The sequence below is a fragment of the Trypanosoma cruzi genome, genomic scaffold (assembly GCF_000209065.1).
Source record: "Trypanosoma cruzi strain CL Brener 1047053517053 genomic scaffold, whole genome shotgun sequence".
Classification (NCBI taxonomy): domain Eukaryota; phylum Euglenozoa; class Kinetoplastea; order Trypanosomatida; family Trypanosomatidae; genus Trypanosoma; species Trypanosoma cruzi.
The window spans coordinates 40,157-56,304 of NW_001849336.1; the positions used below are offsets into that span (position 1 = coordinate 40,157).

The window sequence follows — 16,148 nt, forward strand, 5'->3', positions numbered from 1 at the left end:
AAAAGGGGCGGAGAGCGTGTAAGGGCGTAGAGCAATTTATCATTATTATGTTTTTTCTCGTGTTCTCTCAAACAAATCCGATGGACCGCAGACGGCACGGCAACACCTGCCCCCAGACCTCGTGGTGTTACAACTGTGTGCCCCAGTAATACGCGGCTGGTCCGGGCGCTGGTCGATGCCGTCAGCCCTGCGTCAGCAACAACAATCCCATGAGGGCAGCATTGCTGGCTCTTGGCTTCCCCGGATAATACAGGGCGACCGGCTCTGGCACCACGATGTTGCAGTCAAGCATGAAATCGCAAGAGGAAGCAATGTTGGCACCAGCACGAAAATGCCGTCTCACCATCAATGGGATGCGGCACTCACTCCATGCAGCCACACGGAATGCACCATTTCCTCAATAGAACTTATCCTTCGTCCATCCCTTTAAGACGCCTCTGTTAGTGATGGGAATCAGAACACAATAGAAAAATATGGAAAATGCAGTGGTACTGCGACACCGCCAGCCACAATGATTCCCTCATACCGGGGCAATTCTCCAATTATGCCTCGTGTGCACACACACAATCAACATACCATATAGAAATCACCCAATGTTTTTCACCAGAAACCAAACAACCCCAATCCCTCCCTAATTTTCTTCTGTCACTGTTATGTTCGATAGCTTTGGTCAGTTTTGACATCTTTTTGTAACACTGTCACCTGGTGCTGGTGCACCTGCACCGTATGCACACACAAAAGTATCAAAAAATATATAAATCCTACAATATTTCTTTCCCACAAACAAAATTGCCCCTTTCCCCAATTTTGTTTTCCTACTTCGACGGTTCTTCCACACTTCGGAGTGCTTCGTCTCTTCTAAATTCTCCGGACAATATTGACACTTGGTACGGGCGCGCCCTCTTCCTTCCAGAATGCCGCTATTTCACGGCCTTCATCGTCGCTCACATTATAGGAATTGACGACATCACATCTCTGCCAGTCATTCATCGGCGTGCTGTCTGCGCGCTGCACACAAATAATATCCCACGACATGTCTCGAGATGATTCCTCCCAACAATTAAAATAAGCCGCCAGACACTCAGTGAACTGCCTCACTGTGCTGGCGGTGGTGTGGTGCCCACCCGCCGTAGCCATCCGCGGCCCAAACAGCGTCACCGGATTTGAGTCCACAAATAAAAGGCGTCCTCCAGCGGAAAGCCTTCGACCTCCGTTATTTACGGCACCCCGCGCTCCACATCAATCTTCTCGTAACGGTATTCCATCGACGGTAAAAAATAGTGGCTGGTGAGGCGCTCCTGCGAATAACACCTCCAGCGCACAGCGGCGTGGCTGACGTCTTGTTGGTGGCCTCAGCTCCTTCAGTTTGCGCCTTACTGCAGCCACGAAAGCCCCATTCAAAAACGCAAACACGGCACACTTCCCAAAATTTTCGGACATGAGATAATCCCTGAGCCTCAACACGAGCAAATTGAAATCATTCGGCCGCATTAACTTTGCCAACCTGCATAATATTTTACCTCCGAGGTGGGCAGATATCGGTGCATTGAAAGGCGACTCACCATTGTGCTCTCCCCGTACTCGGACAATATTTGCAAGACATTCAAACGTCGTATTATCATCCCACATTCTAAACATCCCAAAGCCAAAGTAATACTTGCTTCTCGGGGAGTTCGTCATCTCCACAGCGCGGTGACACTTCTCAATCCGTGCAGTACAATGTCGCTTACCAAAGATGTAGCAAAGAAGCGGCCCCACTTCATCCATGTGACCCCTCACCTCGCGCCAGCTTTCCGCTTGCCGCTGCACGGCTGATCACGCCACGTCCAAACGCACATTGCCTTCGCGTCGCTTTCGTCAGGACAATTCATCACAATTCGTGCGGCTCTCCCTTCGCTCGCCCAGTGTCCGCATATTTTTGTCTCTGGTGGTGTCACCACAAGCATGCCCCATTCAAGAGGAAGCAAACAAGTGGACAGGCGATTGTCCGGCTATGCCACGTCGTAGACAATATACCCCCTCACCCCGCACCAAGACGGGCCCTCACAACCTCTACGGTGCTGGACTCGCCCATGTATTCTGGCACCGCTCTGGCGGTCATGTCCAACAGATATGCTCCACTCACCATAAAGTGCGCAACCATTGGGAGCTGCTCCGCATCGCAGTGCAGCAGCTGGTAGAGGAGGTACGAGCCGGCACCCATCGACTTCCCAATCCCGGGCGTCCCAATCAACACACGTCGCCTAGGCTCAAAGTAGGCCCCAGGGTCAGAGCTGAGCAATTCGGTTAGATCATTCCTGACAATCTGCCACACTCGCTCCACCTCACAGTTCACATGGCAGTCACGAAGGGATTCATCCTCCTCCCACGAGTACAGCCATCCCTCGTCCGAGGTGAGCACCATCAGCCTGAGACGCGGTGCACCGGATTGCTGCACACCGTCATCCTTTTCGAGAGTGTCGCCAACCGCCCTGTACGTCCATGACTGCGGTGGTTCCCCCTCCTCCACCTCCATTCCCGTCCCCTCGCCGCCAGGAACTTCCACGACATGGTGCCACCCCGCATTGTACACAGACTCGTAGCATCCCTCCAGGTATGTCGGTGCGCTCGACTTCTTTGGGTTCCTCGCTTCCTCGGCGGCCGCATCCAAGAACCTTTTAGTGACTCCATGAACATTTGCCTTTACCTCCGCAGTAGCCACCAACCAATTCAGTAGATTGTTCACACCATTTTTGTAAAGCTTGTGTACATCCTCTTCCATATCCATTTCATCCCGTACAGCCCCCTCCATCCTCTTGTAACGATCGGATGCCTGCATTTCGTTCAATACTCCCGCATCGCGAATATACTTCTTGGGGTTCTTAAAAAACTCCTCCAGTAAGACATCCCGATTGGCGTCCACAATGCCCCTGCCGCCCAAAATAATTCCGAAGGAAGTCATTCAGCCTCATGCTGGTGATGCGTTCCTTTCCCTCCAGCAGCACTTCATCCAGCCGACTGTCAAGAGTTCACTGCGGTTGCTGCGTTTCCCTCTTGTCTCCTCTTACACGTGCTGCGGGAGTCTGAGCTACGCCGCCCCCCGCTCCCCTCTGCGCCTGTCTCTCCTGCTCCTCTAAATCAACAGCAACGTCGCCATGCATGACGTCCAATTGTGCCTCATCTTCTTCCAAAGTGTTTTCCGCTTGATTCACTGGTTCGTCCACATTAAAAGTTAAAAATGCCCTCACTGCGCCTCATTCATGGCTCACTTGAATTTCCACCTCGGCGCTGTCAGCAGCGTTCACAGCCGCGGTCAACCTTTCTTTAGAGTTAGACCAAATATTAAACTCCTTTAAGTGGCGAAACTCCTTCCAAAAAGCAAGTGTGTAAATTCCCTTTCTATGCAGTCTGCAAACATCTTTCTGCACCTTGCACTCCTGCAAGAATAAAATTTTAACAAGAAGCTGTATGTCTTCTACGTAAAAATCGACATCCAAAACAAACTCCTCCATCGTCACGTTGTATTCTTTCATCAACAGCCGCCCTTCCGTCAACATAATTCCAAAGGAAATCGTTCAGCTTCATGTTGGTGCTGCTCATGGTCCACTGCGGCCACACTTTACTCCCCGCCACATGTCGAGCTGCAGCGTCGGAACCATCAGAAGAGCCACGGCGAGGCACCATCACAACACCCGTGCGGTGAAGCACCCACTCGCACCGCCCAACTGCGGCCAGCAGGTGCCGCTGGCTTCAAAGGACACTCGCGGCTGTCTCCTCCCGCAGTCCCAGTGGCGTTGGGCGTAACACTCGCACGGCTCGATGGTCGGTGCGCCATGCAGTCGCACTGCAACGCCTGTCGGTGAAGCAGTCAAGGCCCACCACCCCCGCAGCAACACGAGGCGTGCAACCAACCCCCAACGTACCGCCACACTATTGCCCTTTTTTATTTTGTTTTATTCACGTTGTCGGTCTGTTTGCCTCATCGCTGACACCAAAAATAGGTGCACACCTTCACAAAAGGGAAGGAACAAAGAGAAAAGGAGGCACGATCCTACCGTCCCGCCGCGGGTCAACACTCTCGTCCACCCACCGCCATCGCCGCACAGGAGACCGCAGTCACATCGCAGAGTCAGCACCACAATGTGCACCACACCACCGTGCAGTGAACGATGGGCGAGACGCGGCCACGCACCGCCCCGCTCCATTTTCCCACCACTCAAGTGTTGCGTGCCCACAAAAAGTAGCAAACAGAATCAGAGTGCACACAAACCCAATCAACACCCTCACTCGCTGAAGCACATTATTCGCATGGAGTGACAACATTTGAGGACACACCAGCAGTAGCGGGCTGCATGGAATTTCCCTGCCAACCCCGCAAAAAGACACAATAACTCTGCGGAGTCAAAGTGGCAGCCCCTCGGTGCTGCCCGCAGTTCACATGGCAGGAAGAATTCCACGCACGCATAGTTCCGGACACCTCGCTGTTTGAGTGCACATCAACTGAACATGTGGAAAAAATACCTGCGCGCAAGATGGCATTTAAATACGTGAAAAAGTCGGCCTGTTTTCTCCGATGGCGTTGGCGAGCACTTCCACACAATCCAATCAAAGTGGCACGCCGGACAGAATGGCGTCCGTCAATCAATAAAAAAATGCGACACTGAAAAGGAGCAGAGAAGAGTTGGCGCATGCGATTGCCAGTGACAACTGTGAGCAAACCCGCCAGCACCAACTGAGGTGCCGAGGAGCACGTTTGTGTAGAACTGGCCGTCAGGCAGAGAGGATAAATAAAACAAAAGGGCAGCAAACCCTCTCGTTCAATGTCTCCTGACCGCGGCACCAGAACCAAAATATCATGGACGATAAGAGCGGCAACGCCTTCTCCAAAACATCTTGTCAAGAAGCCGCAGGACCTCAGGAAGGGAGGAAGGCAGCGGCGGCAGCCACAGCGGGGGAGGCAATAAAACGGCTGGCAGGCACCCTCACGTCGACGCGCACACCACATCCGAGTGGGCTGGGAGCACAGATCAAACCGCTCGGAAACACACGCATCAAATCCGCAAAATAAAGTCGCGTTGAATCGACAGGAACTCCCCGTCCAAAACAAATTTAAAAGGTGGCGTTTTTCAAGGGGGAATCCGCTTTTCCGACGACGGCATGGACGCCTCGCAGGAATTTCTTGCAAATCTCCCTTCGCAAGTCCGCAAGAAAACGCAGAGGAATAAAAAGAGAGCGCAACGACGCAAAAAAAATAATCCTCCCAACCGACCAGGTGGCAGGCCGCCCTCGCGCAAGTGGACAAAACACAACTTCACTCCGGTCTTGTGGTGGTGGTCGTCTCGCAACTATTTTTTTCCTTCTCGTCGCAGTGCACATCCCCCTCCCTCAAATCATTTGTTCGGGCCATGCTCCTGCGGCCAAACATCGCGCTGCTGGGTCCCGCGGCACAGTCCTCGGCACAGAAGTAAGTGAGGGAAGTAACAGGGACCGCAGAAGATGCGAGCACATCCAAATTCGGTGGCGGTCGCTGCAGTGAAGATTGACGTCCCACGCGGTGTCCCTTTTCTAGGTCCGATCCTCGCCGTGCCATGCTCTCAGCGTGCGGTGCGCCGGCCGCTCCGAACATCCACACGTGCAGCAGCATAAATACACCGGCCCACTAGAGGCCGTCACCAGCCATTGCAGGAAGACCACTGTGCCTCGGTGCTATAAAACCCGAATTGCATTGACGGGCCACTTCGGAAAATCCTGTCGCATCCTCCCCAATTATGCGGAAACACATCCGTCGTGCATGTGTCCACCGCAGCCAAATGAATCCGGTCCAAATACCCTCCAAATCAAATTCCTCTTTTCTCGAGCCATTCCCTCATTCCATACGCCCTGACCCTCATCCGCACGTGCTCACTCACACAAACCGCCATCGACAGATGGCGGCCGTCCAACGCTCCGGAAAAACATGCCCAGCACGCACGCGCATAACAAATGACATGCGCAAACGCACGGCACAACGGTGGAGAAGCGCACACCGAAAGGATGCGGCCCTCCACAGCCGTCGCAGCCCACCGCGCGCATCACATCCGCAGGAAGAGTGACTCGCGGTGCGCGCTCCCTCTCTCCTCCTTCCCTTCATGCCCACTAAAGGAAGCAGCAGCCACCCGCAACCGCCAGCACACGCTACAAAAGAAGCATCCAAATCCACTGCAATGTGCATTTTGTGGTTGTGTGTGTGTACCTGCAGACACACGAAGCAAAGAAAAGCAGGAGCAGAGCATGTGAAGGGACGCACAAAAACAGTACAGCAGAAGTGCATGGCAGAAATAAAGAGAAAAAGACTGCTCAGACTCATGATATTGCACCGCAAACAAAGCAGCGGCAATTCATAAAAAATTCATTAAAATTAAAAAAAAAATTCATCTTCACCCTTCCACACCTCACAGTTTGGAAAAAAAAAAAAAATGAAAAAAAGTCGTCCTCTATTACGGCTACACCCAAATGATAAAAAAGAAAAAAGGAAAAGAAAAACCACACACAAAAAGGTGCACCTAACCACCATGTTGCTCCAGAAATTGTCTGCATATATTTTGTCCGCAAAATTAAAAAGATATTTACATGTCTTTCAGCCGTCTGACCCTCCATGTGTCCGCACATCGTTTATATTTCATGGGGTTATCTGCGTGTTGCTGCTCCCCTCAGCCCTTTCATCGGCGCGTGAGTGCGGCCCGCAGAGCACAGTCACTCGTGTGTGTGTGGGGACTGAGAGAAGCACGCAGACATGACGGGGAGTCGCGTCCCTCCATCGGGAGAGTGAGCGCAGCAAAAAAAAGAAAAATCATCGGAGGGGAGAGAAACGCTCACGAGGCCGACACCGAAGGGTGCGCCAGCGCGAGAAATAAAAATACGGTGAGAAAGTCAAGGAGAGCAAGCAAAAAAAAAACACGGCGGCAGGGTGTGGCTGTGTGTGTGTGGCGCTGCGGGTGTCTGCCCGCCCTGGCCGCAAAAAAGAAAACAAAACAAGAGGGAAAGAAATGTGTGCTCCGCCCCACAGGCCCTCGTCGCACGCCCACACGTCACGGCTCCCTCAGCGCGCCGTTCGTCGCGGCCCCTCCTCATGCGTGCAGCAGGCGAGGCGCACAGGGCCGTCGTCATGAGCGTGTCGGTGGGTGTGCGAGTGGAGCAGTTGGGCGGGAAACACACGGCACCCCTCACAGGAAGAGTGCAGCATAAAACAATTAAAAGAGGGAAGAGTAGAAAAGAAAAAAAACGTCCATCGTGGCTGCCCCCAAAGACAAAAAAGAGGGATGGCGGATAATAGAAAAAACGGAAATAAAACATTTTTTTAAAAAAGGCAAACAAAAATAATTAAAAAACAAACATAAAAAAACATGAGAAATTATACTCCGAACAAAAAAGAAAAACAATTAAAAGCCAAAAAAAAAAAAAAAAACGCCCATGATGGTTGCCCTAAAGCAGAAAAGGAAAAATGGAAAACATTAAAAGAAAAAATTAAAAGAAAACAAAAACAAATTATTCTCCGTGTAGTAAAATTTATTCCTAGCGGTGTGTGTGTGTGTCGGTGCAGGGAAGGGCACAAGTGCTCCACACTGAGGCCGCACACTCCTCACGCAGCCACAAACCCCCACAGTCCCAGCAAAAGAAGCAGCGACAGCAGTCCGCTCCCAGCAGGCGCATTGGCTCGCACACCCTCAATACGAGGGATATGACTCCTTTCCGTTCCACCCTCCACCTGTGATCCCGGGTCTCTCTTCGGAACGGGGATCCTGTCCTTGATTGCACGCATCTCAGTGGAATTCAGTGGGCGGTTGTACAGAAAGACGTTCTTCACCGTCACAGGAGAGTGTTGGCCGGCGGCCGTTGGACTGGACTCCTGAACGCACGCACCAAAGCAGAAGTGCACAAGCCCAAGTGACTTCTCATCTGTTAGCAGCACTTCCCCTTCCCCCAGCGACCGACCATCAATGTGCACAGAGGCCTTTTTGCCTTGGAGCATGAGTGCCACTTGGTATTCTTTCTTCGGCTCCCAAGTGCTGCTCCTTGTTGTTTTGTCTTTGAACACCGTCTCTATCTTCTTATCCGCGGTATACAAGATTCCCATGGTATGATTGGACTCAGTGTCCGCCAAAGTCGCAGTCAGTAGAGGAGTTTTCCCACTCGGAACATTTTCGATGCTCACCGTCGCCACAACTGTGAAGTCGTGGCTCAAAAACACATGCCGCAAATTATCATCCCGAGTGTTCACAGGCCATAGTACCCCGGAGTTAGACTCCGTCAGCTGCATCCCCTCTTTGACCTTCACCGCATTCCTCACCGTTGCATTCAGGCAAAGGTACTCGTCGTTCCACCTCCCATCACTGGCCGCACCGGACAAAACTGCCACCAGCCCCGCCGTGGGTATAGAAAAGCTGGAGAAGAAAATGTCCTTTTGCGACCAAGTACTGAGGACGGAGTTGATTGTACTCAGTTCCTCCGTCAGGCGGGAAAGTGAAATGACACTGCCTTCACCATTGCCCCTCCGTTGTAAAAGATGCAGATTGCCACCCGAGTACAGCAGGCTGCTGGCAAGCTCCTCCCTCAGAGCAGTTTCCACGGCAACCGGTCCAACAGAAAAAGAGCGGTTGTTATCCGTGACCCAAAGACAGAGCACAGTGGCCTTATTCTCCCCCGAAACGTACCCTCTCTGAGTGTACAACATGACCTTCCTTCCCTCAATGGTCGCGGTGATGAAGGCTTCCACGTGCAAGCTCAGATACCAAAAGAATGATTGTGATTTGACCCACACGCCTGGAATCGTCCCGATGGCCTCCGTCCACGCTGTCCCCATGTCTCGCGACTCGTACACCCTCTGTTCATCCTCGCAGTCAACAATCATGAGAAGTGATCCCTCCCACTCGGTGATGCGGGGATTAAGGCAGTTCGCAGGTGAAAAGCCCTTCGAGAGCGCCCAGGTACTGCCGTTGTCCGTCGAGTAAATGATCATGGAGTAAATGTCACTATTTCCGCTCTTCGCCATCAGTGGAAAGACAAGCGTGCCATCCTCCATCAGAACACCTGAGCCACCAGCGGCAAGAAACTCCTTCAATTTACCTTCGTGAGCAGCTATAGTACTCTCGTTTAACAGAGACCTGATTTGGTCCCATTCGATACTTCCTCTCGGCTCGCTGCTCGTAGGCTCCCTCACATCACCCACAACCAGTTTCAGACCCAGGTTGTCCCATTTCTTCTTCCCATCATTTTGTTTGAGCTCAGCAAGGCTTCCCGCAAGAAGAAACACCTTATTGCCCTTCGTGGTGGTTGTGGGGCGGTAAAAAACATCCACACGATTATCCGTTCCATCCGTTGTACCAAGCACAGTGTGTGCCTTCCATGTATCTTCCTTGACCTTCCCAACAAGAGTGGACCGATCCCACGAGGAGTCAATGTACTCCGCAACAATATCAGAAGAAATGGGCTCAATTATTTTACCACCATCAACGACATATTCGGCATACATGAGACCTTCGGCAAAAGCAGCAATTACTCCACCAGCACTGACGAGAGAGGGTGAAGCAAATGCATCCCTCTTCGTCTCTTGAGACGTTCCGCCTTTCGCTACAACCAGCGTCTGATTCGGAAAAAATAGATCGACCCACTGCAGCTTCTGACCATCCCCTGACTTGCTCTCCACAGCATTCGAAGCCCCACCACTGCCGCAGCACATCATAACGACGAGGAGAAGCAGCATCGCAGAATTAAACAAATGCCGGGACATGTTGGGCCTCTGCGGCTCACTCTCTCCTCCTTCCCTCCTCCTTCCGCTGGATCCGGTCACGCGGCGACGGTTGTGTGTGCGGGGTGCCTTTGCAGCAGCAACACGTGTGAGCATACAAATATGTGTGTGTGGGCGGTGTGTGTGCTGTTGTTGGTCCTTTCAGAGCCTTCGAATTTCACGGTAGCGTTTAGCGTTTGGTTGCTTTCTTTCCTAGCGTGTCTGTGTGTGTTTGTGGAATAAATGGGAAAAGTCACAGGGAACAGAAAAGACAAGTTGTAACGAAAAACACTGCGCACCGTCAGCAGCAGCGGGCCACGTCCCCACAACAACTCACTCCCACAGAAAGGCGAGGAAGCGCGTGCGTGTGCGTGCCAAGAACACAGCGACCATCATCGCCAAAGGAGGCCATCGTGGCACCGTCCGTCACGCGTCAACGCACCGTGCGACGCACGCACCCAGCAGAAAAAAACAGGGGGAAAAGAAAAATGACCCCAAGAGCAGGCAACACCTCCACGCACGGCAGGCATCGTGCAGCCGCATCAACCGACCCCAGCGGAATGCGGAAGGCGTCCCGCACACATCCAGCCAATGACACCGTAATTCCCACCGCAGGCAGACACGCAGCGGCCTCGCCACGTCAGCACGGAGACCACGGGACGCACAGTCACAGTCGTCCCGCCGCCAAGAGCCTCCTGCAGAGCACCATACAAATACTTTTGTTTGTGTGTATTTTCTGGAGGAGCAGAAGGGTAGAGGAGCAGAAGGGAAGAGGAGCACAGGGAGACGCATCAACAGGGCAGGAGGCACAGCTAGATGGCAGCGATACATGCGGCACGGCCCCAACCTCAACAATCACGCACGGTGGCGGCGCAATCACATCCAAAAATGACAAAAAAAAAACACGGCGGCAGGGTGTGGCTGTGTGTGTGGCGCTGCGGGTGTCTGCCCGCCCTGGCCGCAATAAAAACAAAACAAAACAAGAGGGAAAGAAATGTGTGCTCCGCCCCACAGGCCCTCCTCGCACGCCCACACGTCACGGCTCCCTCAGCGCGCCGTTCGTCGCGGCCCCTCCTCATGCGTGCAGCAGGCGAGGCGCACAGGGCCGTCGTCATGAGCGTGTCGGTGGGTGTGCGAGTGGAGCGGTTGGGCGGGAAACACACGGCACCCCTCACAGGAAGAGTGCAGCATAAAACAATTGAAAAGAGGGAAGAGTAAAAAAGAAAAAAAAACCGCCCATAGTGACTGCCCCCAAAGACAAAAAAGAGGGAATGGGGAAATGAGAGAAAAAAAACAATAAAAACATTAAAACAAGAAAAAAAAATTTTGGTTCGGCAGGACTTTCATGTGCCATGCGCACAAGACGATCGGGGGCGTATACATATTCCCTGCACAAACAAAAAAGGAAACAAAAAAAAAAGGTTGTACTCTCCCACCAGCCCACACAACATCCCTTATATTCCATGCGGCGTCCGGCCTGCTCCTCCACTCCTCGTTTTGTGCAGTCCGCCGGAAGCGCAGCAGTGACGCCGGCACCGCGAGTGGGCAAAAAAAGGCAAACAAAAGTCGGAAGCACGTCATTCATAACGGATTGTAGCAAACGGCCATAAGAAAAAAAAAAAAAAACTGAGTATTCGAAAAAACACCAAGAAATCTGAAAAAGCGGGGAAACATTTTTTAAAAAAGAAAGAAAAACATTGAAGAAAAACATCAAAAACCGCAAGAAAAGCGGCACGTATTCTCCTTCTGGAGTCGCAATTCAACACTCGTTGCCTCACAAGACTGCGACAGCTCCACACAGTCCCAGAAGAAGAAGCATCGACACCCGAGACACGCACACACGCGCAGTGCTGTCGGCATTCCAATCACGCAGTATCAATTTCGCGTCGTTGAGCAGGGCGAGGCGGTCCTCTTGGCTCGCGCCGCTCCCGGATTCGGAGTGGTTATTTTCTGGAACAGGAGCCTCGCTTTGTTTGGGCAGCAATCCCTCACTTCCAGCCAGAGGCGCCATGCTTTCTTGTACTGGCTGCGCATCCCCATCTCCAGTGGTCTCCCTTGACTGCAGGGTTGCTGGGTTTGCTCCCTCCTCCGGCGCGGATTGTTCTTCCTCCCCCATCGAGCTTTCCACTTCCGTAGTGAAGAAATCCTCGCTGTGCGTTGTCCCAAATTCACCTGCTCCTGCAACAGCGGCCGTAGGCGAATTGTTGTTTTCGCCAGAGGCGGCTGGTGCTGCTTCCCTCTCACTGCCTGTTGGAGTGTTGGTGTTGTTTCCCGCTCGGTGGTCGTGTTGCGCCACGGCAGCCTCGGCGTCTCCCTGTGGCAATGGCTTCGACTGAAGAGCAGCTGAGTCAGCATCCTGCGATTCGGTGCCACGGCCGGTCTCAATACTCTCTGCAATAGGGACGGGCGCCTCTGGTGAACTTTGTTTCAAGAATTCCGGGCGTACCGTCCTGCTCCACACCCTCTCCTCGCCGTCCCACCGAACCGCGGGAAGGACACTGCCGCCGGTGGCGGATATCGTGCAAACCTCCGCGTAGTTAGGGCAAATGACGTTTTCCTTATCGTAGGGTGGTGTGTCCCACGTAATCGTCGCCCCGTCCGTGAATGGGACCCAACTGATGCCGCGCTTTTCAGTCACTTTCAGATGCACTTGCATGCCAAGACACTTCAGTTCCGCATGCATGGCAGCACTCAGATACGTATACCCCGGGTACCTTGCATCTGTCGTGTTGGTGGGAAGCGTGTCCAGACACCACGAAGAGGGCATATCACCAGGCCTCGCAGACAAATATTTTCCCTCCTCAAAAACAGCCTCAAGGTCCCTCACGTCCATCGCGGGATCAATGATGGGGCAACTGTCCATTGAGTGCTGTTTTGAGAATTCAATGATACTCCGCTGACACCGACCACTGGAATACCGATCCGACGCGCAGCGTTTGACACCATCGTTTATGTTGCAGAACATGTGGGAATATTTACTCAGGTTCAGTTCGGAGCACCTCTTCTGCAGCAGCTCACAGCCCGACTTCTTGCCCCAACCCATCGGCTCCGCCATCCTCCAGTTCACCTTGAAGTAGCCCAGGTCAGCAAATGCAGCCAGCGTCAGCTCCGTGTAGTAGCCGGCACCCCCAATCGGTGCCATCAACTCATCCTTCGCGTGGCGCTGTGACCAGTGCGACTCCAGCGTACTCCCGTCCCCATTTTGATCTTGTAGCTCCATGCCATAAATGTCATCGCAGTCGTAGTGCTCCCTCGCAGCCATCGCGGCATTCGTCGAGTTCACCACCACCGACAGCGCCCTGCCACGCACACCGGTAACATTCCTCACCATGCTGCGGCTGGCCATATGCGGATGGGCGAACCCGAGAGCATGGGCCACCAGGTGCGCGGCGATGCGGGTGGCGAGGCGTCCGTGAAATAAAACGGCCGGGGCAATGTTCATGACGCCAACGACTGGACGGCCATCCTCCAGCGTGGCGCACGGCAGTGCCCACACACCACCCGGCGCCGCAGCCACGTACAGCACCATGTCAGAATTGGCAACACCAGCGGAACGATGCTCGTCAGGCACAGTGAACCGACTGCAAACAGTGCCCGCGGCAAATTGGGGCACAACCAACGGACCCTCCAGTGGCTGGACGAGCAGACGATCCGCATGCAGTTTGACAGCTGCAGGAACGACATTGTCGATGAGGATTTTCCTCTTATTAAAGGAAAGAGCATTGCCCTCACACTCGTAATAGTCTGTCAATAAATTTTTCACATAAGAATATTTTGTGGTGCAATACATACTGGTATTATACAGGTCCCTTGTCGACACATTGATGCGGATGGGTGCCCATCCATTCCTCCCGATGACGGTGTATGTCTGCGACGCACTTCCCGTTCCCAAAGGCACGTTTTTCATCACCACCGGCATCGATTTTGTCCTGTCAACACGCATCGCTTTGTCAAAGGTGCAATGGTACGTCAGGCTGGCAGCAAAGCACCCGCTGGAACAACACATCAAAGTCAACATCATGAGCAGCAATGGCAGCGCTGCAGGGTACGGTGAGGCGAGGAGCCACTGAACCATCGGCGTGACTGTTGGAAAGGTATTTCTTGGCTTGCTGAGGCAACAAAGACTAATTGGTTGAAAAGAGAAATGAAACGCAAACGTCACCACACAAGAAAACAAATGATGGTTAATGAAAATACGCCCATTCAACCACAACACAAGCAGAGATTCAAAACACACACGTGACGGGAAGCCGAGGCGTGGGACGACAGGCGCACACACTCTCATTGCTCCCGTAAAGCAAAACACACACACAGGGAGAGAGAGAGAGAGAGATGTCGCCCACTCAATGCAATAGAAACAGAAACAGTTACGGTGCTCCGCCCATGCAGCCAGGCATGACGGCAGCGGTGCGTGTCGTGCAAAAGAGAGCACCAACGGGCCTGCATGGGTGTGCACGCATATATACAATGGGCACATTATGTGTGTGCTTCGTGGGATGAGGTGAGGGCGAGAGTCCATGCAAGGGGAGACACACACAGAGAGTGAGTGAAAGACGAGTGTGTGTGCGGGCGGTGCACGGCTCTCTCACACTCACTCTCACGCGGCCACCACCGCAGCAGCAGCCGCACACGCAACAAGAAGAAGAGGCAAAAGAGGAGAGGTGGAGTGGGAGACAGCGGTGCTGCCGTCACTGTCGCCAATAGTCGCAGTATCATTTGTTATAGCTGCGGCTTCGAGAGTTGCTGTTTTATTTGTATTTTCTTCTTTATTTTCACCTTGTTGTGCTTCTTTCGTCGCTTCACCATCAGGTGCTTGATCGTGTTTTGGAATGCCTTCTTCATTTCCCTCGTCAGCGTCATTTGTAATGGCACCTTTGGAAGCTGAGGGTGATGTTGAAGTTGATTCGGCGTTAACTTCTGTTGGTTCGTCTGTTTTGGTGACTGTGGTGGGGATGGTTCGTTCTTTTCGTGAGGCACTTCTTGACTCCATGTCGTGTTGAGATGCTTCTACATGTTGCACTGAAGGGTCATCTGCAGAGGAGGGGTTTTCATCTTTTGTTTGTGTTGTTGCTTCTGCTTCTGCCGCTGCCGCTGCTGCAGGTGCTTTTAGTGTTGGTAATTTGAGTCCTTCTTCCTGGGCGGAGCCGTCATCAGAGCTGGACTGTCCTTTCGCTGGTGTTGCATTTAAAGTTCCTGCTGGGTTTCCATTCAGTGTCGTTGTTAATGGTTCCGATGGTGGTGGTACTCCTTCATGCGTCAATGTTAATTGGGATGTTTCTTCGCCTTCAATTGGACCTTTGAGTTCCTCAATTTCTTCGGTTTCCCCTTCTGCATCAACACTTTCCCCTTCTTCTTCCTCTTCCCCTCTCACTGTGATTGCTGGTGATGCTATGATCCCACCATTATCCTGGTTGATGCCATTTCCCGTTTGTGCACCCAAAGACTGCTTACCGTTTTCGGAACCTTCCCTGACTGAATCCTGCGTTACATGTTGTTCAGCGCTAACAATACCAGCAACAAACTCTGAACTGTCAAATTTTTCATCTTTTTTCATTTCGGTACCTTTATCGACATCGGCCTCCGCCATCACCTACCGCCGGCAATACCGCACCACAGCACGCAGAGGGCACACACCAGCAGCACACGGCCAGTCATCATCATCGCCATCACTCCTGTCACTTGCGTGCAGCCTTCAGCACAAACTAACAACACGTCAACAAATAGTGAAAGAAAAAGGTGAGAGAAAAGAGACACAAGTCACTCAACCAACGCACCGTCCCATCCAGCAATGAGAGTCACGCACCACCACAACAACAACAATGAAAGGAGTGCTGATCGATTGCCCCCTTCCTCACACCCTCACAGTCACTATTTACCGTCAGCGTTACTACTCCCTCTTCAGAAAAACTCACCGGCATGCCGCGCTCACCTGCAGCACGCGTAGCCCGTCATCCTCTCCCGCTGCGTCCGCCACCTCCCCCCGCAGTCCAACAGCTCCGTGTCATCCACTTCTTCCATAGCCTACGGCATGCCACCGCCACGCAACACACACACGTGCTCCATGCGCTGCATGTTGTTCTCCTCCTTGTATTTGTGGCGGCACCGCAAAGTCTTGCAGCCGGCGGCATCGCAGTGCTGGAAGAAGTACGGCGCAGCAACCGTGCGGGTGTCCGTGTGTCTGTACTCGCGCTTCAACTCGTCCAGCAAGAACGGGCTCGGCGGCAGCTATTCCAGCGGGTTCATTTTCTTCCTCCCCCGTAAAACCACGGACGCCTCACGGGGCCCTCCAACGGCGTCACGCCATGTCCCAGGAGGTCATGCGCACCGCCCTCTCATTGCTCCCCTTTCGTAGCCGCAGAAGAACGCAGCACCCACATGCAATTGCCGGCAAGTTAGGACCATCCAC

At 52.9% G+C, this 16,148-nt stretch overlaps 2 protein-coding genes and 2 pseudogenes across 2 annotated transcripts, besides 11 other annotated features; all 4 read right to left on the reverse strand.

Moving 5' to 3' along the window:
• Positions 1 to 5,230: a sequence feature (areas not merged during assembly with more than two copies in the genome that could not be assigned to a particular haplotype).
• Positions 857 to 3,538, reverse strand: Tc00.1047053511117.10 (annotated as a pseudogene).
• Positions 5,231 to 6,053: a sequence feature (heterozygous, non-Esmeraldo-like haplotype).
• Positions 6,054 to 9,197: a sequence feature (areas not merged during assembly with more than two copies in the genome that could not be assigned to a particular haplotype).
• Positions 6,359 to 6,390: a sequence feature (AT_rich).
• Positions 7,318 to 7,423: a sequence feature (A-rich).
• On the reverse strand, positions 7,598 to 9,859 carry Tc00.1047053511117.30 (trans-sialidase, putative; the record flags this gene model as incomplete). Its single annotated transcript, XM_803402.1, has 1 exon — positions 7,598 to 9,859. One exon carries the CDS (start codon positions 9,857 to 9,859, stop codon positions 7,598 to 7,600), a length of 2,262 nt encoding a protein of 753 aa, XP_808495.1.
• Positions 9,198 to 9,372: a sequence feature (heterozygous, non-Esmeraldo-like haplotype).
• Positions 9,373 to 10,379: a sequence feature (areas merged during assembly that could not be assigned to a particular haplotype. This can correspond to areas where the two haplotypes were merged or to regions with more than two copies in the genome that were merged during assembly.).
• Positions 10,380 to 10,570: a sequence feature (heterozygous, non-Esmeraldo-like haplotype).
• Positions 10,571 to 16,148: a sequence feature (areas not merged during assembly with more than two copies in the genome that could not be assigned to a particular haplotype).
• Positions 10,996 to 11,066: a sequence feature (A-rich).
• Positions 11,517 to 14,261, reverse strand: Tc00.1047053511117.50 (surface protease GP63, putative; the record flags this gene model as incomplete). The annotated part of the gene is made up of 1 exon (XM_803403.1): positions 11,517 to 14,261. One exon carries the CDS (start codon positions 14,259 to 14,261, stop codon positions 11,517 to 11,519), a length of 2,745 nt encoding a protein of 914 aa, XP_808496.1.
• Tc00.1047053511117.60 lies at positions 14,340 to 15,410 on the reverse strand (annotated as a pseudogene).
• Positions 14,805 to 14,847: a microsatellite.